Source organism: Siphateles boraxobius, unplaced genomic scaffold, assembly GCF_051911475.1.
Source record: "Siphateles boraxobius isolate OS27281-9 unplaced genomic scaffold, OSU_SipBor_1 24, whole genome shotgun sequence".
Taxonomy (NCBI): domain Eukaryota; kingdom Metazoa; phylum Chordata; class Actinopteri; order Cypriniformes; family Leuciscidae; genus Siphateles; species Siphateles boraxobius.
In genome coordinates this window covers 9,914,241-9,938,539 of record NW_027508855.1, presented here as the reverse complement: position 1 = coordinate 9,938,539, position 24,299 = coordinate 9,914,241, and the positions used below count along the sequence as shown (strand labels likewise).

Below are 24,299 nucleotides of genomic sequence, written 5' to 3'. Positions count from 1 at the left end.
AAGCCAGGTAAGTAGAGAAGCACCTGGCTGCAGCCTGCAGATTTGGGCGGGGGTGCACCTGGGGTGGGGCTGCACGTGCAGCCCCGCCCACAATGCTTCTCATTGGTTAGTTGCAAAGTGGTGACGTAGAACGAGGCGGGGCCGCACCTGGGGTGGGGCTGCACATCTCTGCCCATAGACATCATATGATGTCTATAGGCTTGTTCGACTTGAACCGGCGCTGCACAGACCGATCGGTTTATGACATCAAAGTACCGCGAGAGCGATTAGAGAGCAGACGGCTCCTTATGCTTTTGAATCGCTCTCGCGGTACTTTGATGTCATCAACCGATCGGTCTTTGCAGCGCCGGTTCAAGTCGAACAAGCCTTATGTCTCTACCCACCAACATCTCTTCTCATTGGTTAGTGGCGTGAACTCAACTCATGACGTCGGATCTATCATGGTTTCATTTCCGCTGTTCATCGCTGCATGGTGAGTACAGGCAAGCTACTCTTTTTTTGTTCTAATTTTATGTACAATTTTTAATTCTGATGTGGCGTTTAGTGTGATGTTAAAATGAAGTGGTGTAAAAATAAGATTGTGTAACTTTATTCACCATATCACACAAATAACTAGGGCAGTGTTTCCCAAAAGCATCGTAGGCGTGCGTGTGTGTGTGTGTGTGTGTGTGTGTGTGTGTGTGTGTGTGTGTGTGTGTTTGTGTGTGTGTGTGTGTGTGTGTGTGTGTGTGTGTGTGTGTGTGTGTGTGTGTGTGTGTGTGTGTGTGTGTGTGTGTGTGTGTGTGTGTATGTGTGTATATGTGTGTGTGTGGTTTTGAAGGGATTAGGATAAAGTGTTAAAACAAGGCCCTTAAAAAGAAATACAGTGGCGAAACTGAACCAGGAGAAGAAAAATAGGATTTACTAGTAACACTAGGTTATATTATTATATACTTATATACTAAGTTATATTGTTGGACTTTTTTTTCTATGAATAAATTGATTAAATGTAAGCTATTTTGATATTACTGTTACTAATAAGTATACATTTATTTAATTGAACATTAAACTACATTCAATAGTAATACAAATTCAACAAAACTCCTTGAAAGTAGGGCTTGTTTTATATATTGCATACTGTTACTTATACTTTTGCTGCTATACAGTATATGCACTGTCCAATCCTTCTGCTGGAGGGCCACTGTCCTGTAGAGTTTAGCTCCAACCCCAGTTAAACACACTTGAACCAGCCAATCAAGGTCTTACTAGACATACTAGAAGATTCCAGGCAGGAGTGTGGAGTCAAGCTGGAGCTAAACTCTGCAGGACAGTGGCCCTCCAGGAGCGACTTTGGACACCCCTGCACTAGAGTAATAAAATAATAAAACATTTAATGCTATTTCTGATGCTCTATACTTCTTTCTCTTTGCAGATCCTTGGCATTGTCATCCCCATTTATATTCCCTGTGTACCATTTTTGCTATTTACTTTATATTATTTTTGTTTTGCTGTGTAAATTATTCTCTTACTCTAATCCTCCATCTCTCTCACCTATTTTTTGTTGTTGTTTACTTTATAACCCAAAGGCTCTTTTAAGAGCCATTCCCCCCTGCAAAAATGCACACAACTGTGTTAAGCAAGGGGGAGTGTGAGCAGTATTTAAAAGACTGCAGTAGTAAGTGCCCATTCTGCCTGTACACCAGCATGCCACAGCTGATGTATTACCACATCAAAAATCATTTTCAGTGGGCAGTGCAACATCATGGTGAGTTTAACAGTCTTTTGCTTATGACACTTTATTTAGTTTAAGTATACTATAGTGCAGAACCAGCCAATAATGCACTGTGCATGCATGCTTCTGATTTCATTGCTTTTGAATTTGTAATATAATTTTAAATGAATTTGTAATTGAATTTTAAGGCTTAGGTAAACTTCATTTTCTGCATTCCGCACATTCACAGTTTGAGTGTGCAAACATCCAAAAGCATATTCCATTTACCATGGGTCTTTGTTGCTCAAATCACAAAAACATGTGCTTGCACGTGGATGGTGCTAATGACAGAAAATCTGTCTTGCGACTGTCCACCGTCCAGAGCAAAATGCAAACAAGTGAAGTTTAATTTCATCAAACCTTTTTTCCCCCCTCTTTCAGATTTCACCATTATAAAATGCAGTTTAAAATGTCGGGCAAAGTCCCATTTTCACTGCTGCTATTGTTCAGCAACTGTGATAATTAGGGGAAATTTGCTGAAGCACATTGCCAGCCATCCTTCACCACCAACCCGGCCTCAGTGCTCCTCCTCTGTCCCGCAGCCTCAGTGTTCCTCCTCTGTCCCGCAGCCTCAGTGCTCCTCCTCTGTCCCGCAGCCTCAGTGTTCCTCCTCTGTCCCGCAGCCTCAGTGCTCCTCCTCTGTCCCGCAGCCTCAGTGTTCCTCCTCTGTCCCGCAGCCTCAGTGCTCCTCCTCTGTCCCGCAGCCTCAGTGCTCCTCCTCTGTCCCGCAGCCTCAGTGCTCCTCCTCTGTCCCGCAGCCTCAGTGCTCCTCCTCTGTCCCGCAGCCTCAGTGCTCCTCCTCTGTCCCGCAGCCTCAGTGTTCCTCCTCTGCCCCGCAGCCTCAGTGCTCCTCCTCTGTCCCGCAGCCTCAGTGTTCCTCCTCTGCCCCGCAGCCTCAGTGCTCCTCCTCTGTCCCGCAGCCTCAGTGTTCCTCCTCTGTCCCGCAGCCTCAGTGCTCCTCCTCTGTCCCGCAGCCTCAGTGCTCCTCCTCTGTCCCGCAGCCTCAGTGCTCCTCCTCTGTCCCGCAGCCTCAGTGCTCCTCCTCTGTCCCGCAGCCTCAGTGCTCCTCCTCTGTCCCGCAGCCTCAGTTCTCCTCCTCTGTCCCGCAGCCTCAGTGCTCCTCCTCTGTCCCGCAGCCTCAGTGTTCCTCCTCTGTCCCGCAGCCTCAGTGTTCCTCCTCTGTCCCGCAGCCTCAGTGTTCCTCCTCTGTCCCGCAGCCTCAGTGTTCCTCCTCTGCCCCGCAGCCTCAGTGTTCCTCCTCTGCCCCGCAGCCTCAGTGTTCCTCCTCTGTCCCGCAGCCTCAGTGTTCCTCCTCTGTCCCGCAGCCTCAGTGTTCCTCCTCTGTCCCGCAGCCTCAGTGTTCCTCCTCTCTCCAGCTGCCTCAGTCACCTGCCATCCTCCCAAAATGCTCAGTAAAGAGGACTGTAACTTGCAGCCAATGTGATTTGACCTTGCTTGCCAAAAATCTACGAACTCACATTAGAAGACATCACACTGAAAAGGAAAATGCAATTACTCCTGAGAGGCACTTTCAATCTCAGTGCATTGATGAAAAAATTGGAATATTTGCCATTGAAAAGGCTTTTCACGGTCAAGCAACACCCATACATGTAATAAAAAATACTTGGGGCCCAAACTATCGCTCAGCATGTGAACTTGACCAGTGTATTTTGAATTCAGAGTTTGCCCATAACACTGGGATACTGCCTTTTGAGTGTTGCCATGTCAAATCACTGTCTTTTTGTAAACAAGTTTTCAACCTCAATGATGCACTGACAGAGAACAGTCTCTCTCAGCTGGTGCTGCAGAAGTGGTTTGGTGAGGCAAGAAAAGCCCAGCTGTTAAAGTTGCAGCAAGAGGCAAATACTGCAGAGACACCTTTGTCTTTTCATGTCACTGTTGGAGGTCCATCAACAAAGCATTTCATTTCTGTATTTGAACCAACAGTGTCCTATTACAGCAGGATGGGAAGAGTTATGGTGGCTTATGATAAAAAGAAAAATAACTGGCATTGTCCTTGTGCCCGACCTCGCCAATCATGCATTCACAAGGCTACAGCAAAGTGGCATCTTTTCCAGATGATACCACAACTCTTCAAGAGGGTCAAGAGTTCAGAGGAGGTTTTCAACACTGCTCATACATGTAATGATGATGCCAGCGGTCAAGATCTTTCATATCCCCCCAACTCTACCACTGTTAAAAGGATGATGAAATATATGCTGGAAAATAAGAAGATTCCAGTGGAAATTCCACAGACCATTATGCAAAAGTCAAAACATGGAAAGGCTTTTAATAATTTCCCAAAACATCTTGTGCCTGAGGAAGTTGAATGCGGAATATGCAAGGGAGTTTTGAGTGAGCCAATGATGATAACTTGCCGGGCAAAGATCGTTACATTCAATGGAGTGATTCAGGGTATGACATTTGTTTAATTCATATTGCTTTGATCAATATTTTTTATGTTGTTGCTTTGATAGATATTTATTTGTCAGTAAATAGTCTTTGCTTTCTCAGGTGTATCTACTTACTACAAGCTGTGCCATAAATGCAACCTCACATACAGATACCAAGAATGGAGTGACGGTTTGCACAACTTCAACGATAATGTAATCGTCTCGTTACATTTGTGTGTGGTTTTGCGAAACTCTCTACAGGTACAATATTAGAAAATAATACCTGCTATTTTACTTGTGACTAGCAGGACTCTTTAACTTTTTTTTTTAAACACTTGTAGTATTATTATTGCTAATGACTCAGATAGGACATACATTTGATATTCACTTGGGCTTTAAATGACTAGAACGTCTTTTATAAGTTGAGGGCTCTTATTTTTATTTTATTTTAACCATTTCCCCTCCTTTTTGTTGTCCTTCCAGAATCACACAGCTGTAGGTAGGGTTGTGCAGACAATTGAAGCCACAGAGGGAGAGTCCTTGCCCAAAGGTGACCTAATCATGCAGGCGTATCTTCACTTTGAATCCTTATGTGATCTGGACTACATTTACTCCTGTGTGTCCTGTGGATACAATCCATCTACTGTGATTATGGACCTTCATAAAAAAGGAGTGTTCAGCATCCCAGGTAAGTAAAGTTATTGTAGTTGCATTGGTTCCTATCATAGATTTATGTTTCGGTTTAAATAAATAATTCACATATTTGGCTTTGAATTAAGTTTCTTTATATCAAAGTGAGTGAAATTCAGTCTCCACCTGCGACCTATGATGGTCATGTTGACATAGAAGAATTTTGGGATGCAGTGGCAATGGACATGATAAGCAGAGGGTTTTACCCAAGTAAGTTTCTTATTTGTCTCTCACATAGGGCTGCATGATATTGTGATATGGTTTAGTGTGATTAATTTATTAATTTATTAAATTATTTAAATTATTTGGAATTATATTATGGAAATATTTCCATATAACAATGCAATATTTGCAACAATTTTCCAAATTTCCAAATATACAAAAATTTTCACATGAGGATGCATTTACTGGAGAAGCAAAATCACTTGTTTTCTCTTTGAAATAAGTTATTTTTTCTTATCCCACTGCCAAATATTTAGCTTGTTTTAATCATAAACGCACTTAATTTTGGAATTAGTTTTAGAAAACAAGACTTGCTGTTTTGCTTTTCTACCAAATGCGTTTGAATGTAAGATTTATTTTAATATTTAAACTGGAAAACAAGATAAAAAAATACTATATATTATATATACAGAAAAACTAAATATTGCACTTTCGTTTTTTTCCAATATCATGCATTGCTAGTCTCATTTTGTATGGTTTGCGTGTTGCAATAAATAGCTGTATTTTTCTCAAGGTGGCAAAGAAAACCCATTTACAGTTTCACCTAGTTACCACAACTGGTCCCCATGGATAGGTCCAAAAACAAGGGAATCGGCCATGGTATTAAACACAGAGAGTGCAAAGGTTAAGTCCTCAAATGATGGAAGTGACATTGATGTGCCTTTTACTGAGGAAAGACTTGGTGATGAGCTGCTCCACCTCAAGGTAAATAGTTGTTTAAATTGTTCAGAAGGGTTTTACCACATTAAGCTATTATTACACTGTTGGCTGCATAGCACAGTGGTATGTATAGGGTCTCTTCATAAATATTATAATTTTATAGTAATTTATTTTTGCTGAACCTAATCACAAATTTGCATATTTGATCAGGTTTTCGATTTGAAAAAGCTGTGTCGACAGTGTGGGGTCGATGATGTTGGATCCAAAATGGATCTCATTCTCAGGCTTCGTAATAAAATGTCAAACAGAGTGACTTACAACAAGGTGTTTGAACAGGTGTGGGGTGCTTCTGGTGAGTGATGTTTTTTGTTACTCAATGAAGTTAACAATACAGTACTACAAACATTAATGAAATATGATATGACAAACTGCCTAAAGCAGCAATTACTCGTACCTATATCATTTCATATGTGTTATTGGAATGGTTTCACTGATCTTTCAGAAAATGTAGTTTTCATTCAATTGTTTTGTATGCTTTTAGGTGGCCTGGGTGTAATAATGTGTCCTTGTGGTGTTGTGTACTCTATTAAATTTAACTTGAGAGCAGAGAGTCCCCGTGACTTTGCAGACCTTCTCTTGTCTTGGAAACACTTTCCAAATATCACAATTTACGATTACCCTAGAGGATTAGTGGCACACACTAATAATCGAAAACCACTTCACCCACCTTTCCATCCCTTTGAGGGCAGAGTACAAGACCCCTCCTCTGAAAACATACAAAAAGCAAAAGAAGGAAAGCTAAAGGTTCATCTTCCCTGGTTGACTCACAAGAAAAAACCTATGGATCCTGACTGCCACCCATTGACAGCGTCCTCAGAGCACTATTGCCTGTGTGATGTTTTCCACCAAAGCAATAGTAAAGACAAGAGAGATGTGCTGCGCACTATTGGTCTTGTACCAGAGCTGGCTGGAAAGATCAATAGTCAGTGTGCCGAGCAGCTGTTTTCTGAAGTAAAGAGAAACAATTACTTCATGAATATGATAAGACCTTCTGCACACATTTTTCTTGCTCGAAACATCCTTCACCACCGGAATCTCACATGGAACAGGAAGAAGTTGGAACAATTCAAGAAATTGTTCAGTGGCAGTCCTAATTTGCAATTAGACTCCAATGGAAAGGTCATACTTGGTAATGTATAAATATTCTATTAATGTGCTGCATGTGAATAGGTCATTCCAGTCAATTAATTGTACTAACTATATCTTTATAACACCTGAGTAGGAGCAGAACCAGAACCAAATGTGGGACCAAATTATTCAAAGACAACCCAAACTTTGAATACAACTCTGAATGAGAAGGAAATGCATACAGGTTGAGGTTGTTCTTTAACTCATTGAAGATTTGCTAACATTTTAAGTGAATTATTATTTTTTTTTTTTATCTTTTACTTATGTACAGCTGTCCAGTCGCAGTGTGACCCTAAACTTTGTCGAAGTCCTGTGGTAACAAGCCTGAACATTGTTAAATCAAGCAAAACATTTTGGGGGACCATGCCAAATGAGGGGCAACAGCAGTTGGTAAGTGATTTTCAAGGATTTTATCTTTACAAAATACTGTTCATCAGCCTGAGCATTTATGTATTTATCTGAATGTTAGATAAACAATGCTTTGGATGTCAGAAAGTGCAAAGATGAGCTATTGGCAACTGTATACAACACAACGCTAAACCGATCAGACCTGTGCTGCCTGGGACTGGAAAGAGACGTTGAGGGAACGGTACACAGTTCAAAGACATTATATTTTAATATAGCAATTAATGGTGAAAGTTGTTTATATTGAGTTTCTATATTTTATTTAAACGCAGATTCTCAACTGTTGCCTGAAAGTGGTAGAGACCATAGCAAAATCACAGGTGAAATAGTCAAAATAATATTTTGTGCTCAATTTACTTTAGCTGCTTAAAGGGATAGTTTACCCAAAAATGAAAATTGTCATCATTTGAGTTTATTTCTTCTGTTGAACACAAAAGATGATGACGACTGTTAACCAAAGAGTTGCTGGTCCCCATTGTCTTCCATTGTATTGTAAAAAAATATATATATATGGAAGTATGTACAGGTATAATCATACACCAAAATTTTAATTTATTGGTGAACTATACATTTAAGCAGCCCCTTAGCAGAAATATACATACTTTTGTTGATGTGCTTACAGCGGTCAGAATGTTAATACTCCCAGATGTTGTATTTAAAATTCTCAATTTTGCCTTAAATTAAAGTATGTTCAATTTTCCATACAGAATGTGAATGTTTTTTCGGCCAGTTCACATCAAATTGAAACATGGCCAAACAGGACTCTTGAAGAGCAACTTCTACACCTGCCTGTATGTATTATAGTCAGTTCTGTTTAATATGAAACCCAGTCAAAGTTTCTAAATTTCAGTGATGACCAATATTATTTGTTTTCAAGCTGGATGAAAACATCGACTGGTTTATCTTCCCAACATGGATACCAGGGCATTGGATGGTTTGTGTAAGTCATTCTGAATCTGTAGTGTTTACCTGGGATAACTTATGTCTGCATAATTTTTAGATACTATTTGATATATTAACTGCAATTGTCTTTCGGTATATATATTGTGACATATCAACAGATTATGAAGCCTGGAGAGCATGACATTTTTTTCCTTGATCCTCTGCACGGCAAAACATTCAATAAGGAAGAATACATGCTCATCTACAGGTTTTTTAGTGCACTATTCGGAGTTCAGACATTGTGGTCGTTCCTCCTAACCACATTTTTGATATGATTGTGGTCGTTCTTAACCACTTTTTGATAAGATTGTGGTCGTTCTTAACCACATTTGAATAAAATTGTGGCCATTAACATTAAAGGTTTTTATGTGACTTGTTCATCTGACTTAGGATCTAATTTTTTTACAGATCACTTTTTTTGTAAAGTGTCAATGAAAATGATCATATAATACTCATGCCAAGTTCTGGTTCTGCCTCACATTTCAGTTCTCTTGTATTGTTTTGTTTGATGCAGTGCAGTAACTGTTTTGTCTTTGTCATCACAGAAACATTGCACAAATCATGTCTCCTGGGCCTTGGCATGAATACTGTGTCGATGATATTACGGTACCAATATTCATTTAAATAAATAACTGTAAAAGCATTGGAAATTGTTTTATTTTTTCAAGGTGGATTGACTCTGTGCATGGCAACATTAACAGGGCCTTCCACGACAACATCAAAGCAACAGCTGTGGTGTCTTTGTCCTAATGGTAAGTTTATAAAGCTGATGTGTTGCTTACTATGTGTTTATCCAGTATATGTATCTGAGCAAATTTATTTGTAATGTTTACCATTTCAGTATTCACTGAGCTTTGTGACAGCAGGGGCTTTTGATTTTACAGAGGTAAGTGAAAAATGCAATGGAAACCCCCCATGTTATTAACCTAACTGATTATTTATTTTTAACTTAGCCTGACATGCCTTGCATCAGGAGGTGGTGGTGTCTGCTGCTTTTGGAGAATTTCCCCTTGAGGGTTGTTTTCTTCCTTTTTTTGAATCCACATTTGAACTTGCACTCTAATTTTTGCTGTTCTGTCACACTATACGTACTGTTCATTGAAGTTTCAATTACCAAATGCTTAAATTTAGCAGTTTAAAATAAATAATTGTTTTTAACCATAGATTGCTAATAAATTCATTACATGTATCAATCTAAACAAGTGGATTTCAATTATGGTCCTGGGGATGTCATTAAGAACAAACTGTCTAAAATTGTTTAAATTGAACAAAATGTTTAAAAATTTTAACATTTAAAGGTCAGACGCTGAAAGAAAGCAACTCCGGAAAAAGAGGAGAGTAGAGAGAGCAGGTATTGGTTCCCACCTTAAATCTTGAACCGTAAATAACAGGGATTTGAAAATGATGCTACTCTTGTTCTTACCCTCCAATTTAGAGGTGATGGAAACCCCCCTGCCCATTGATTCTTTGACCAAGGTAAGCGCAGTATAAACTCCTGTCAATCTATCAGTTACCCTTTTTAATAAGTCATATTTAAATTTACATTTTGGACTGACTGTTGGCTACTTTGAACAGATGCCACCTGACATCCTGTGGCGGATCCTGATGGGAGTCGTCACAGATGACGGCGATGTGGCTTTCTGGAGACTTTCACTGACATGTAAGGTTTTCAGGGACGTTGTCAGCGATCCCAAATTCAGAGAAGAGGCCCACTTTGTATGGCTGGACAGTAAGTTTTTTTAAACCTAAGTTGTGAGTACTGTAAAAGGTACTTGAGAAAGTCTGTCCGTCCATCTATTTCTGTCTGTCTGTGGAATCTATCCATCTATCTGTCTGTTCTTCCTATCTATCTGTCTGTCTGTCTGTTCTTCCTATCTATCTATCTGTCTGTCTGTTCTTCCTATCTATCTATCTGTCTGTTCTTCCTATCTATCTATCTATCTATCTGTCTGTTCTTCCTATCTATCTATCTATCTGTCTGTCTGTCTGTCTGTTCTTCCTATCTGTCTGTTCTTCCTATCTATCTGTCTATCTGTTCTTCCTATCTATCTATCTATCTGTTCTTCCTATCTGTCTGTCTGTCTGTTCTTCCTATCTATCTATCTATCTATCTATCTATCTATCTATCTATCTGTTCTTCCTATCTGTCTGTCTGTCTGTTCTTCCTATCTATCTATCTGTTCTTCCTATCTATCTGTCTGTCTGTTCTTCCTATCTATCTATCTGTTCTTCCTATCTATCTATCTGTTCTTCCTATCTATCTGTCTGTCTGTTCTTCCTATCTATCTGTCTGTCTGTCTGTTCTTCCTATCTATCTGTCTATCTATCTGTCTGTTCTTCCTATCTATCTATCTATCTATCTATCTATCTATCTATCTGTTCTTCCTATCTGTCTGTCTGTCTGTTCTTCCTATCTATCTGTCTATCTATCTGTCTGTCTGTTCTTCCTATCTATCTGTCTATCTATCTGTTCTTCCTATCTGTCTGTCTGTCTGTTCTTCCTATCTATCTATCTATCTGTCTGTCTGTTCTTCCTATCTGCCTATCTGTCTGTCTGTCTGTTCTATCTGTCTGTCTCTATCTATCTGTCTGTCTGTCTGTCTGTCTGATAAACTGTATTGCCTTCAAAACTTTCAGCTTAAACTATTTTGATCTTCAAACTGAAAACCTTCAAACTTCAAGCTTTCAAACTTTTAGGATAGGCTTTCTCAAGCCAAATTAAAGTTTGTTGACAAACCTTTTTTTTAAACAAAGTAAGTCTCTTAGGTACTTTACAGACAAAGCCAATAACACTCAAGCATATCTTGTCTAACATTTTCCTATAATATGTTTAAAATGTATAAAAAAGAAATTCCTTGTATGACTCTGTACTATGTTAATGCCTTTCTTCAAAATGATTCAATATTGTTTGTTCTGTATTTTATCTAAATTAGGTGTTGTGAACTGGAGTGCCTTTTCCAGAGAATATAGGCAAGAGTTCCGGGTGCCGTACTCGTTGACTCTGTGCTTGCACTGCACTGAAGTATACAAGGACTGCCCACCTGGATATGTTGGTGATGGCAGAAGAGGAGTCCTGCGTGCATTTTATTCTGAGAAGGAAGTTGAGGGCTATTGCTCGGTTGATTGTTTTTTCAATGATGGAGGGGAATTTCAGGCTGAGTAGATTGTGAGTGTACGTGTGAGTGTACGTGTGAGTGTACGTGTGAGTGTACGTGTGAGTACGTGTGTGTGTGTGTGTGTGTGTGTACGTGTGAGTACGAGTGTACGTGTGTGTGTGAGTGTACGTGTGTGTGTGTGAGTGTACGTCTGTGTGTGAGTGTACGTCTGTGTGTGAGTGTACGTGCACCTGTGAGTGTACGTGCACCTGTGAGTGTGCGTACGTGCGTGAGCGTGCGTACGTGCGTGAGCGTGCGTACGTGCGTGAGTGTACGTGTGCGTACGTGTGTGTGTGTGTGTGTGTGTGTGTGTGTACGTACGTGTGTGTACGTACGTGTGTGTGTGTACGTACGTGTGTGTGTGTACGTACGTGTGTGTGTGTACGTACGTGTGTGTGTGTACGTACGTGTGTGTGTACGTACGTGTGTGTGTGTGTGTGTGTACGTACGTGTGTGTACGTACGTGTGTGTACGTACGTACGTGTGTGTGTGTACGTACGTGTGTGTGTACGTACGTGTGTGTGTGTGTGTGTGTACGTACTCGTGTGTACGTACGTGTGTGTACGTACGTACGTGTGTGTGTGTGTACGTGTTTTCCCTTTGAGTGCACGTACGTGTGCGTGTGTACCTGTGAGTGCACGTACGTGTCTGTGAGTGCACGTACGTGTCTGTGAGTGCACGTACGTGTCTGTGAGTGCACGTACGTGTCTGTGAGTGCACGTACGTGTGTGAGTGTGTACGTACTTGTGTGTGTGTATGGTTGATGTACGTGATTATCTGTATGTGTGCATATCTCTTTACACAATTATTCTTGTTTTGAAATAAAAGTTATCACTGGTATGAGTTTGGTTTTTTGAGTTGGCATGCATAATATGGGATACAGAGATTGACAATGTTTAAAGATTGTTTAACTACAAACTACTTTACTGGCATAAATGCACAAAAATAAACAAGAACTATTACAGAGGAATGATTAAAATAAGAAATATAAGGTGCCATTAATGTTTACAGTAATTTTGTAATTTACATAGTGAAGTGCAACAGAATGTGAAAAACTTTTAAAATACTGCACAGATATTACACAATATATACTCTGTGATTCCTTATAAGTTTACCTTAGATCAGGCATAGTTATGACTATGGATATGTGCTCTACTCCTTTTTGCTACTTTCATTATTACTTTAGAGTTTAATACCTTAAACCAGTATCATTTTATTAAAGTATTATTTCAAATTTGCGCATGCGTTTTGAAGACGCGTGACGTCAATCAACGCAAAATAGCGATTGAGTTTTCAAAGACCGCATTGTTTTCAACAGTATTTCCTGTTTACCGTGGCGTCGACGTCATTACTGTGCCACTAACCAATGAGAAGCGTTATGGGTGCAGCCCCGCCCCAGGTGCGGCCCCGCCTCGATCGACGTCATCACTTTGCCACTAACCAATGAGAAGCGTTATGGGTGGGGCTGCACGTGCAGCCCCGCCCCAGATGCAGCCCCACCCCGATCTGCAGGCTGCAGCCAGGTGTACTTGGGACAAGGAGCAGACATGGATTTACCAACCGTGACACATGTAGATAAGCACATCTTATGGTATGTACAGGCCCGGACTGGCCATCGGGGCACCGGGAGAATTCCCGGTGGCCTGGCGACTAATTTGGCCTGCTGCCAGCCAGCGTTTTTTATATTTATTTATTATTAATATTATATATTACTACCGTTACCAGTGATCATTTTCATTTATAATAAATAAAGTCACGAATCTGTTAGTCTTGACTGGCAAGGCTAACTCATAATTCGACTTTACGCCTCAGCCATACGGTTAAACAAAAAATGCGAGCAGCGCCCGATGATGGAGAGAAAACGGCCAGGTGGAGCAGAGAGGGAAAGGGGAAAGAAAGAGAAAGCACTCCAAAAAGAAGCAGCAAAATTTTGTAAAATTACTGCCTGTTCAGGCCTTCAAGTGCAGGTCAGTTTCATCTGTAAATACTGTACTTTTTTCTTTGTTAACTCGTCTACATTCGTGTAGAAATAAAAAAAAATGAGTGAAACAGCACACAGAAAACTCACAGAAGAAATGTAGGCTAACAGTTACTGAGGTAAAAATTCTAATTGTTTTTTATTTTATTTATAACACATGATTTAGTTTAACATAATACAACTAAGGGAGGTGTTTTGCTGAATATTATCACGATTGAAAATGTTACATTGAATTTATTGTTCAATAAACAAGTAGCGTAGTTAATATTTAATATTAAGTTACTTACATTTTAGACACAAACAATATTAACTGTTTTTGTTCTATTTCACCGACGAAAATAGTTCCAAAGGACAGCAACAGCAGCGCGGTGTTTTGTTACTGAATGATTCAGCGTTTTGAACAAATATTTTGTATGATTCACTCAATGACTCCCTAATTAAAACGGTCACTTGCCGCCACCTATTGGCGGTTTAGTTTAATGTTTAAGTATTGCATTTTTTTTATTTGTATATTCAAACATTTATAACATCATTCTCTTAACAGCATTTATTACAGTTGTAATTTTGCAGTGCAAATTATTTAATTTGATGGGTAACAGCCCTATAGTGTTTTATTATTATAACTGAATTTATTGATCAAATGTAAGAATTTGACATGAAAGATGATGCATACATTTAATAAGGTAATAAAAAATATTTTTATTAATAATTTTATTAAATACATTTATTTAATTAAAAAGTCTTACGCAGCCTGCTGACCTTCAAATGCTTGTATAACGTTATGTGCAGACCCATTTGATATTAGGACTGCTTTACTTCTAGGTTTGTTGTTTATGTTTTTATGTTATGGTCATACTGTGAAATAAATGTAAAAACAGGGTTGTCCGTGTTTCTAAATTTTATTTGGGTGGATGGCCTGGATGGGTGTAGGATTTCCCGGCCTGAAATTGTGTCCCAGTCCGGCCCTGGGTATGTATGTGTATATACATATTTGTAGTGACATGAACAATCCAGTTTGTACCTTTGTGATGGTCTAAAAGTGCAGCGGAAACACAAGCAATCAGTATCTATGGAAAATGGATATTATCATCCCCATTTTAGCAATCTCATTCTGACATTCAATTTGAGAGCAAAGGATGGAAATCCAGAAAAGCCTCTTGACCTTTCAGACACATTTACTCTTTTTACATTTAGTCAAATACAGTGGGAGGGTTGGGCGTGGTATGAAACGAGTGGACTATGCTGCTCAGATTCTTTAACATTTAACAATGTCGATAGGTGCAGTAGGCGTCCACTGTCACATCATGAATGCGACTCATCCAATGACTTGCAATTATTTAGGCATGAATACTTCACCCCATAGTCAAGTCAAGTCACCTTCATTTAGAGTATACAGGTCCTTCTAAAAAAATTAGCATATTGTGTTAAAGTTCATTATTTTCCATAATGTAATGATAAAAATTAAACTTTCATATATTTTAGATTCATTGCACACCAACTGAAATATTTCAGGTCTTTTATTGTTTTAATACTGATGATTTTGGCATACAGCTCATGAAAACCCCAAATTCCTATCTCAAAAAATTAGCGTATCATGAAAAGGGTCTCTAAACGAGCTATTAACCTAATCATCTGAATCAACTAATCAACACTAAACACCTGCAAAAGATTCTTGAGGCTTTTAAAAACTCCCAGCCTGTTTCATTACTCAGAACCGCAATCATGGGTAAGACTGCCGACCTGACTGCTGTCCAGAAGGCCATCATTGACACCCTCAAGCAAGAGGGTAAGACACAGAAAGAAATTTCTCTCTGAAATTTCAAAGAAAGTTCCCAGAGTGCTGTATCAAGGCACCTCAGTGGGAAGTCTGTGGGAAGGAAAAGGTGTGGCAAAAAATGCTGCACAATGAGAAGAGGTGACCGGACCCTGAGGAAGATTTTGGAGAAGGACCAAATCCAGACCTTGGGGGACCTGCGGAAGCAGTGGACTGAGTCTGGAGTAGAAACATCCAGAGCCACCGTGCACAGGCGTGTGCAGGAAATGGGCTACAGTCAGTGATGGTCGGGGTTGCCATGTCATCTACTGGTGTTGGTCCACTGTGTTTAATCAAGGGCAGGGTCAATGCAGCTAGCTATCAGGAGATTTTGGAGCACTTCATGCTTCCATCTGCTGAAAAGGTTTATGGAGTTGAAGATTTAATTTTTCAGCACGACCTGCCACCTGCTCACAGTGCCAAAACCACTGGTAAATGGTTTACTGACCATGGTATTACCGTGCTCAATTGGCCTGCCAACTCTCCTGACCTGAACCCCATAGAGAATCTGTGGGATATTGTGAAGAGAAAGTTGAGAGACTCAAGACCCAACACTCTGGATGAGCTTAAGGCCGCTATCGAAGCATCCTGGGCCTCCATAACACCTCAGCAGTGCCACAGGCTGATTGCCTCCATGCCACGCCGCATTGAAGCAGTCATTTCTGCAAAAGGATTCCCGACCAATTATTGAGTGCATAACTGAACATAATTATTTGAAGGTTGACTTTTTTTGTATTAAAAACACTTATTTTATTGGTCGGATGAAATATGCTAATTTTTTGAGATAGGAATTTTGGGTTTTCATGAGCTGTATGCCAAAATCATCAGTATTAAAACAATAAAAGACCTGAAATATTGCAGTTGGTGTGCAATGAATCTAAAATATATGAAAGTTTAATTTGTATCATTACATTATGGAAAAGAATGAACTTTATCACAATATGCTAATTTTTTGAGAAGGACCTCTATAGCGCTTTTAACAATATAGATTGTTTCAAAGCAGCTTTACAGTGATAATAGGAAATTAAAGTAACAGAGATTGTTTTGGCTTCACAGTAGTTCTAGAATGAAGTTATTGTCTAGCTAAAGTTAGTTTTGATTGATTCACTTCCGTCACAACGATCATTAGTTATTAACTTAACACGACACCGTTCTAACAGAAAACCCTAAATGCAATCCGGCCTGCTCATTTGCACAAAACAGTGCCTGGTGGCTCAAGAACGCAAACCATGAAATAGGTTCTAAGGTAAAAGCCTTGAAAAATGTATAATACATAATTTTTTATCGCTTCCGCGTAGCCACGTGAACCGGAATTATCTCGACAACGTTTTATCTGTACAGAGGTAAGGGGAAGAAAAGAAGGCCTTCACAGGGGAGAGACTAGTTGACATATTAGGACTACGTTGTCGTCGTATCCAGGCGCAGGTCCTTCATCAGATCCGGATACGGCCTGGATCCGGCGGACTGCGGTAAACCTCGGGATTAACAGGGAGACTAATATTAGCGTAGACACCATCCTTCTTATGATGTAACAAGTACATCATGGTTTATGCGAAGTGTTCCCGGTCCCGGCTGACCTAATCTATGCAGCCTGTAATGGTCATCAGCTGGAGTGGCCTCGAGAGCCATCAGAGCCTCCATTTCAGATTGTTATTTTCCCTCACAACTACATTTCCCATACTCACTGCCCGGACTCATCATCACTGATCACATTCACCTTTTTATCATTACCCTGTTTAGCTCACCCCTTATAAGTCTGATTTTATCATTCAATCACTTTGTAGTTTTGTATGTGTTGCACTGCATCTCTGAGCATTTCTTTGGTTCCCTGTTTTTCGGTTTCTTGGACTCTCTGCCTGCCTTTGGAATACCCGTTTGCCTTGTTCCCAACCTTGTGTGTTAATTTGTATGGACTGTCTACCTGGACTTCAACCTATTGCCTGTACATTTGATTACGTGTCTGGATTTTCCTCTTCTTATTAAAGCTGCATTTGGATCTAAAACTTTCTGGTCTCAGAGCAGTTTCGTGACTCAGCCTAACATTGAATTATAAAAGTCTATAATGAGTTATGTGTATGCTAGGTCAAAGAGATGTGTTTTTAGTCTAGATTTGAACTGACAGAGTGTGTCTGCTTCCCGGACAATGTTAGGAAGACTGTTCCAAAGTGTTGGTGCGTAATAGGAAAAGGATCTACCACCAGCAGTCGATTTTGATATTCTAGGTATTATCAACTGGCCGGAATTTTCAGATCGCATTAGATGTGACGGACTATAATGCGTTAAGAGCTCACTCAAGTACAGGGGAGCTAAAACCGTAGACACTGTCTTCGATCTTCTGGGTATGTCCTCCTCACACAGCTATTTTGGGTCACATTTTCTAATTTTATTAACTGCAATGTGCTTCCAGATTTCTCTTTGTTGTTTAAGGATACTGTTTGTTTTCTTAATATACAAAAAGCTAAATTTAATGAATACTTTATTATTAATCTATTATTGCTCCTTGCAAAAATTTCACATTCACCGCAGTAAATTCCCTCATCAAAATACCTTATTCATTGTTTTTAGAAGAGAGGTCCAACAGTCCATTCAAACTATTTCATCATCTAAGAATCTTAATGCTCCTAAGACAATAAACTTGTTTCAACTGTTTAATTTATTTCATTAAAGTTTTTTTTATTCTCTCTTTTTTTATATTGCCTACATAATATAGGCTATATGTAACCTATGTATAAATTATGCTGTGTTTTCATTGTTATTTCATTGTAATTTTTGCTATGAACTTGATACCTTGGCATAAATAAAAATAAAAATAAATCACCCTCCGTCCAGTTCTAGGTTATCACATGAGTGCCCTCTACTGCTCAACTGGTGGCTTCACTGAAATATAAAAACAGTAAATACAAAAAATCTAATAAGTAACCACCATAAACTATGTGTATTGTACATACAAAAATGTCACGATCACTCTTACCTGTCTGCATCCATCTGTTTCGTGACACATAACAATATATAAAATTAGCAGAACTTACATTTATTTAACAAGTTTCACTTGGTTCCATTAATACAATTTGAATTGCTACATAATCAGAGGTGTCAAGTCCAGGTTCAGAAAGTAAAAATCCTTCTCAGTATTTTGTTCCAATCACCTGGATTTGCTAATTAGCACAGTTTTTCAGTCAGGAGATAGAACTAATTAGTGAAATCAGCTGGCTGAGTTCAAGGGTGGAATAAACCCTTTTTAGCAGGACTTTTACTTTCTGAACTCTGGAATTGACTCCTCTGTACATAATGAACAAGTTGTTGGAATATGAGATGTTGTAGTTTCATGAGAAAATAAATTACATGCTTGAAGATTGTTGGTGATGGTTTAAGAAAATGGTTGGGTATAAGAGATATAAAAGAGAGAGAGAGAGAGCGGCATCAAAAGAATGACAAATGTACATACACATTTGCATAACTTTGAACATTTATTACTAGTGGTTTACCACTGGATTTTCAGAATGCCACACTGGCCAAACCCTTTTGAGGGTGCCTCAAATATTCAATTGTGCACTTACAGCACAGTACCAGTCAAAAGTTAGCAAACATTTCTATTTGTCTTGTTTTTGAAAGAAGTATTTTATGCTCATCAAGCCTGAATTTTTTAATCAAACATTCAGAAAAAAAGATTAATATTGTGAAATATTACAGTTTAAAATAATGGCTTTCTATTTTAATATGCTTTAAAATTTAATTTATTTCTGTGATGCAAAGCTGAATTTTCATCAGCCATTACTCCAGTCTTCAGTGTCACATGATCCTTCAGAAATCATTCTAATCTGCTGATTTGATACTCAGTTTTTATCAATGTTGGGCACAGTTGTGTCCCTGCTAATATCTTTTGGAACCTGTGATACTTTTTTTCAGGATTCATTGATGAATACAAAGTTAATAAGAACTGCATTTATTCAAAATAGAAATCTTTTCTAACAATATAAATCTTTACTATCACTTTAAAAAAATCTATTTAACATCCTTGCTGAATAAAAGTATTATCATTTTTTTTAATTACTAAACCTACATTTTTATTTTAAATAAATTCTGTTCATTTTTTAAACTTTTTATTCATCAAAGAATCCTGAAAAAAGTATCACAGGTTATAAAAAATGTTAAGCAGCACAACTGTTTCCAACAATGATAATAAATCAGCATATTACAACCTCCTTTCCAGAATAGTTGGGACATTTTGTAAACGGCAATAAAATCAAGAATCTGTGATTTGTTAATTCTCTTTAACCTTTATTTAACTGACAAATGTAGAAAGAAAATATTTCCAATGTTTTCACTGACCAACTTAGTTTTATTTTGTAAACACACTCCTCAAAAGTTGAGAGAGAGGCATGCTTACTGTGTCACTTCACCTTTCCTTTTAATTACACTTTTTAATAATTTGGGAATTGAGGATACTAATTATTGCAGTTTTGCAAGTGGAATATTTGCCCAATCTCGTCTGATACAAGACAGCTGCTCAACAGTCTGTTGTCATCTTTTCATGATGGGTTATCATATATTTTCAATAAGAGACAGATCTGGACTGCAGGCAGGCACATCTCTTATATTGTGCAGAGTGTCTAGAAACCACTCAGTTTTAGCATGTGCAGAATGAGGCCTGGCATTGTCAGATGGCACCAGAACAGATGTTTGCTTTTGCACCTGTTGCTGAAGAAAATCTGGATGGTCCCTTGAACTCAATAAACTCAATGTCCATTTTTTCCAAAAACGAGCTGAAACATAGGTCCTTCTCAAAAAATTAGCATATTGTGATAAAGTTAATTATTTTCCATAATGTAATGATAAAAATTAAACTTTCATATATTTTAGATTCATTGCACACCAACTGAAATATTTCAGGTCTTTTATTGTTTTAATACTGATGATTTTGGCATACAGCTCATGAAAAGCTTTCTCTTCGCAATATCTCACAGATTCTCTATGGGGTTCAGGTCAAGGAGAGTTGGCAGGCCAATTGAGCACAGTAATACCATGGTCAGTAAACCATTTACCAGTGGTTTTGGCACTGTGAGCAGGTGCCAGGTCGTGCTGAAAAATGAAATCTTCATCTCCATAAAGCTTTTCAGCAGATGGAAGCATGAAGTGCTCCAAAATCTCCTGATAGCTAGCTGCATTGACCCTGCCCTTGATAAAACACAGTGGACCAACACCAGCAGCTGACATGGCACCCCAGACCATCACTGACCGTGGGTACTTGACACTGGACTTCAGGCATTTTGGCATTTTCTTCTCCCCAGTCTTCCTCCAGACTCTGGCACCTTGATTTCCGAATGACATGCAAAATTTGCTTTCATCTGAAAAAAGTACTTTGGACCACTGAGCAACAGTCCAGTGCTGCTTCTCTGTAGCCCAGGTCAGGCGCTTCTGTCGCTCTTTCTGTTTCAAAAGTGGCTTGACCTGGAGAATGCGGCACCTGTAGCCCATTTCCTGCACACGCCTGTGCACGGTGGCTCTGGATGTTTCTACTCCAGACTCAGTCCACTGCTTCCGCAGGTCCCCCATGGTCTGGAATCGGTCCTTCTCCACAATCTTCCTCAGGGCCCGGTCACCTCTTCTCGTTGTGCAGCGTTTTTTGCCACACTTTTTCCTTCCCAAAGACTTTCCACTGAGGTGCCTTGATACAGCACTCTGGGAATAAGCCTATTTGTTCAGAAATTTCTTTCTGTGTCTTACCCTCTTGCTTGAGGCAATGATGGACTTCTGGACAGCAGTCAGGTCGGCAGTCTTACCCATGATTGTGGTTCTGAGTAATGAAACAGGCTGGGAGTTTTTAAAAGCCTCAGGAATCTTTTGCAGGTGTTTAGTGTTAATTAGTTGATTCAGATGATTAGGTTAATAGCTTGTTTAGAGACCCTTTTCATGATATGCTAATTTTTTGAGATAGGAATTTTGGGTTTTCATGAGCTGTATGCCAAAATCATCAGTATTAAAACAATAAAAGACCTGAAATATTTCAGTTGGTGTGCAATAAATCTAAAATATATGAAAGTTTAATTTTTTATCATTACATTATGGAAAATAATTAACTTTATCACAATATGCAAATTTTTTGAGAAGGACCTGTAGACTTGTGACCACAGCAGACATTTCCACTGTCTTTTAGACCATCTGAGGTGAGTTCAGGCCCAGAGAACTCGCTGAAATCTCTGCTTTGAAAAGATCTCTGCTTTCTCTTTGCCTAACAGAGATTCAAGTGGCATTTCTTGATGCAGCATCAGACTGTGAAATGTAAATGTTTTCCAAAGTACTAGTGAGCACATGTGGCTGTATTTAAAAGAGTAGCATGACTGTTTCTCATGCAGTGCCATCTGAGAGCTCAAAGGTCACGCATATTCAACAGAGGTCTCCTGCCTTGCCCTATACACAGACTGAGATTTCTCTGGATTCCCTTAATCTTTTAATAAGCTCTGTTACACTCACATAATCTTTTCACTTTTATTTTGCCTCTGTCCCAACTTTTTTGTAGTGTGTTGCAGCCATCAATATCAAAATGTGTTAATATTTACAAAATACAATTATGTTGGTCAGTCAAAACATTGGAAAACTTTGTACTTTTGTCAGTTTTAAAAAAAAGTTTAAGAGAATTAACAAATCACAGATTGTTCATTTTATTGCATTTAACAAAACGTCCCAACTTTCTGGAAATGCGGTTGTACAATGATTTCTGAAGGATCATGTGACACTGAAGACTAGTAATGATGCTGAAAATTCACCTTTACATTACAGAAATGAATTATATTTCAAAGTATATTCTAATAGAAAACGTACTCGGTTACCAACGTAACCTCGGTTCTCTCTAGAGAGGGAACGAGTACTGCGTAATATCTTACGCTATGGGGAAAACCTCTTTTCCACGAGATATTGAAGCCAAAAATTATCCTTAATTTTTAATTAAAGTAAAACGCTGTGCAGCAGCATGCAGACATAGGCAAGACTTTGTATTCTGAGCACTTCTTGCGTTGTTTTTGCCTCTCCATGATGACTCGCTTGGTTTAATCCTCAAATGTAAGTCGCTTTGGATAAAAGCGTCTGATAAATGACTTAATGTAAATGTAAATGTAAGACGGCTTGCGCGCCTATTGGCTGCTCTGCGGCAATAGCAGCAGCCTATCGAGAGTGGCCCTGCGTGACACATATCCAATGGGGGCATTTCGCGCCCACTTCATCACGTCCCGCCAGAAAGGGCATGGTCCCGCCCTATAAATATAGCTCGATTAGGCTGGTACAACTGGTTTTCATCGCCGAAGCGAACCAGAGCTGTGTATGCACGGCAAGATACGCAGTACTCGTTCCCTCTCTAGAGAGAACCGAGTTTACGTTAGTAACCGAGTACGTTCTATTACGAGAGTATCTCTCGTACTGCGTAATATCTTACGCTATGGGGAACACAATGCAAAACGCCGTGCGTACTGGGATCCGACACCAAAGTCCCAAGGACAGTAGCCCGGGGCTCATATAGTGCATAATCACCATAGACTCACAGAGAGTCGGAGAAGAGAGGCTGCAAGCATCATTCCCCACTAAATAGCATCCTACAGGAGCTAGTTATGTTAACAGTGTTTCACACAGACAGGGTGAACATGTTCAGCCTGAACTGGGTAATAGTACGGGTTATTCAACACCCATGGAGCTGTTTTATCGCTCAGTGAGCGATGCACAAGCAAAACTCAGCATCTGGGCCGGCACAGCGGGGCAGATAGAACTGAATTCTATACCGACAGAAGCTTGGCTTGTAAGGCGGGAACCTCTAGGTTATAAAACCTTATAAATGTAGACGGCGAGGCCCAGCCCGCGGCCGTACAGATAACTTGCAGGGTAACCCCACTATACCACTCCCACGACGAGGCCACGCCTCTCGTGGAGTGCGCTCTGACACCCAAAGGACACTGCAGGCCCTTAGAAGTGTAAGCCAGTGCTATGGCGTCGACTATCCATCTGGATAGGCTCTGTTTTGATGCGGCCAGTCCCTTGGAGCGTCCGCCAAACAAAACAAAGAGTTGCTCGGTCTGTCTGAAGACAGATGAGCGGGACACATAAGCTCTCAGTGGCCCTCAACGGTGTGTTAAGGGATTTGGGCACATACCCGTGCCTTGGTCTGAGTATGACTTTTGAGTCATTAGGCCCAAACTCCATACATGACGCGCTTACTGAAAGCGCTTGAAAGTCCCCTATGTGCTTCATGTCTGACAAATGGATTGGCTCGAACAGGGCACCTTTTATGGCTTCCAAAACCGTAGAAAGGTCCCACACCGGGACTGAAGGAGGTCTGGGAGGGTTCAGCCTCCGAGCTCCCTTGAGGAATTGCACGACTAGGTCGTTTTTCCCCAGTGACTGGCCAGACACAGGTTTTGTAAACGTTGCTATGGCCGCCACGTACACTTTGAGCGTGGATGGGGTCCTGCCCTTATCCAGCAGCTCTTGAAGGAAGGAGAGTACTTCTGTGACCCCGCAGTCTACGGGTGAAAATCCCTGAGCTTGACACCAGGCAGAGAACACAGACCATTTCGAGGAATAGAGCCGTCTAGTAGACGGGGCCCTCGCCTGCGTGATCGTGTTTAACACTCCCTCGGGGGGGTTAGCGGGTACCCGTTGATGGCCCATGCATGTAAGGACCATAGTTGCGGGCGAGGATGCCAAATCGAGCCCTTGGCCTGAGAAAGGAGGTATTTCCTCAATGGTATTGGCCACGGGGCAGTGCTGGTCAGCCGCATCAGGACTGGGAACCAAGTCGGTTTGTCCAGAGCGGAGCCAAGAGCAGCACTGGGCATCCATTTTCCCTGATTCGTTCCAGCACTTGAGGCAGGAGCGAAACGGGGGGAAAAGCATAGAGGGGACAGTGGGGCCAGACTTGGGCCAGCGCGTCCTTATTCTTGGAGAAATATTTCGGACAGTGAGCGTTCTCGTGTGACGCGAACAGGTCCACCTGCGCTCTGCCGAATGTCTCCCACAGCAGTTGGATCGTCTGGGGGTGATGCGACCATTCCCCTGCTGGGACATTGTTTCTAGACAGTCTGTCTGGTCCCAGATTCAGGTGACCAGGCACATGCGCCGC

At 40.2% G+C, this 24,299-nt stretch overlaps 2 protein-coding genes across 2 annotated transcripts; both read left to right on the top strand.

The window, feature by feature from the left end:
* The first annotated feature begins 395 nt into the window (after positions 1 to 395).
* LOC143749284 (uncharacterized) lies at positions 396 to 9,000 on the top strand. Its single transcript, XM_077241831.1, has 16 exons — positions 396 to 472; positions 1,412 to 1,744; positions 3,698 to 4,165; positions 4,265 to 4,404; positions 4,627 to 4,831; positions 4,939 to 5,043; positions 5,570 to 5,760; positions 5,926 to 6,067; positions 6,257 to 6,904; positions 6,998 to 7,087; positions 7,175 to 7,293; positions 7,373 to 7,492; positions 7,581 to 7,628; positions 8,016 to 8,099; positions 8,765 to 8,856; positions 8,919 to 9,000. Exons 2-16 carry the CDS (start codon positions 1,597 to 1,599, stop codon positions 8,998 to 9,000), a joined length of 2,682 nt encoding a protein of 893 aa, XP_077097946.1. The 5' UTR covers positions 396 to 472; positions 1,412 to 1,596.
* A 91-nt stretch (positions 9,001 to 9,091) lies between these two features.
* Positions 9,092 to 12,245, top strand: LOC143749008 (uncharacterized). Its single transcript, XM_077241355.1, has 6 exons — positions 9,092 to 9,136; positions 9,204 to 9,266; positions 9,549 to 9,601; positions 9,686 to 9,726; positions 9,826 to 9,979; positions 11,184 to 12,245. The coding sequence occupies exons 4-6, from the start codon at positions 9,691 to 9,693 to the stop codon at positions 11,411 to 11,413; spliced, it is 420 nt and encodes a 139-aa protein (XP_077097470.1). The 5' UTR covers positions 9,092 to 9,136; positions 9,204 to 9,266; positions 9,549 to 9,601; positions 9,686 to 9,690; the 3' UTR covers positions 11,414 to 12,245.
* The last annotated feature ends 12,054 nt before the right edge of the window (positions 12,246 to 24,299 follow it).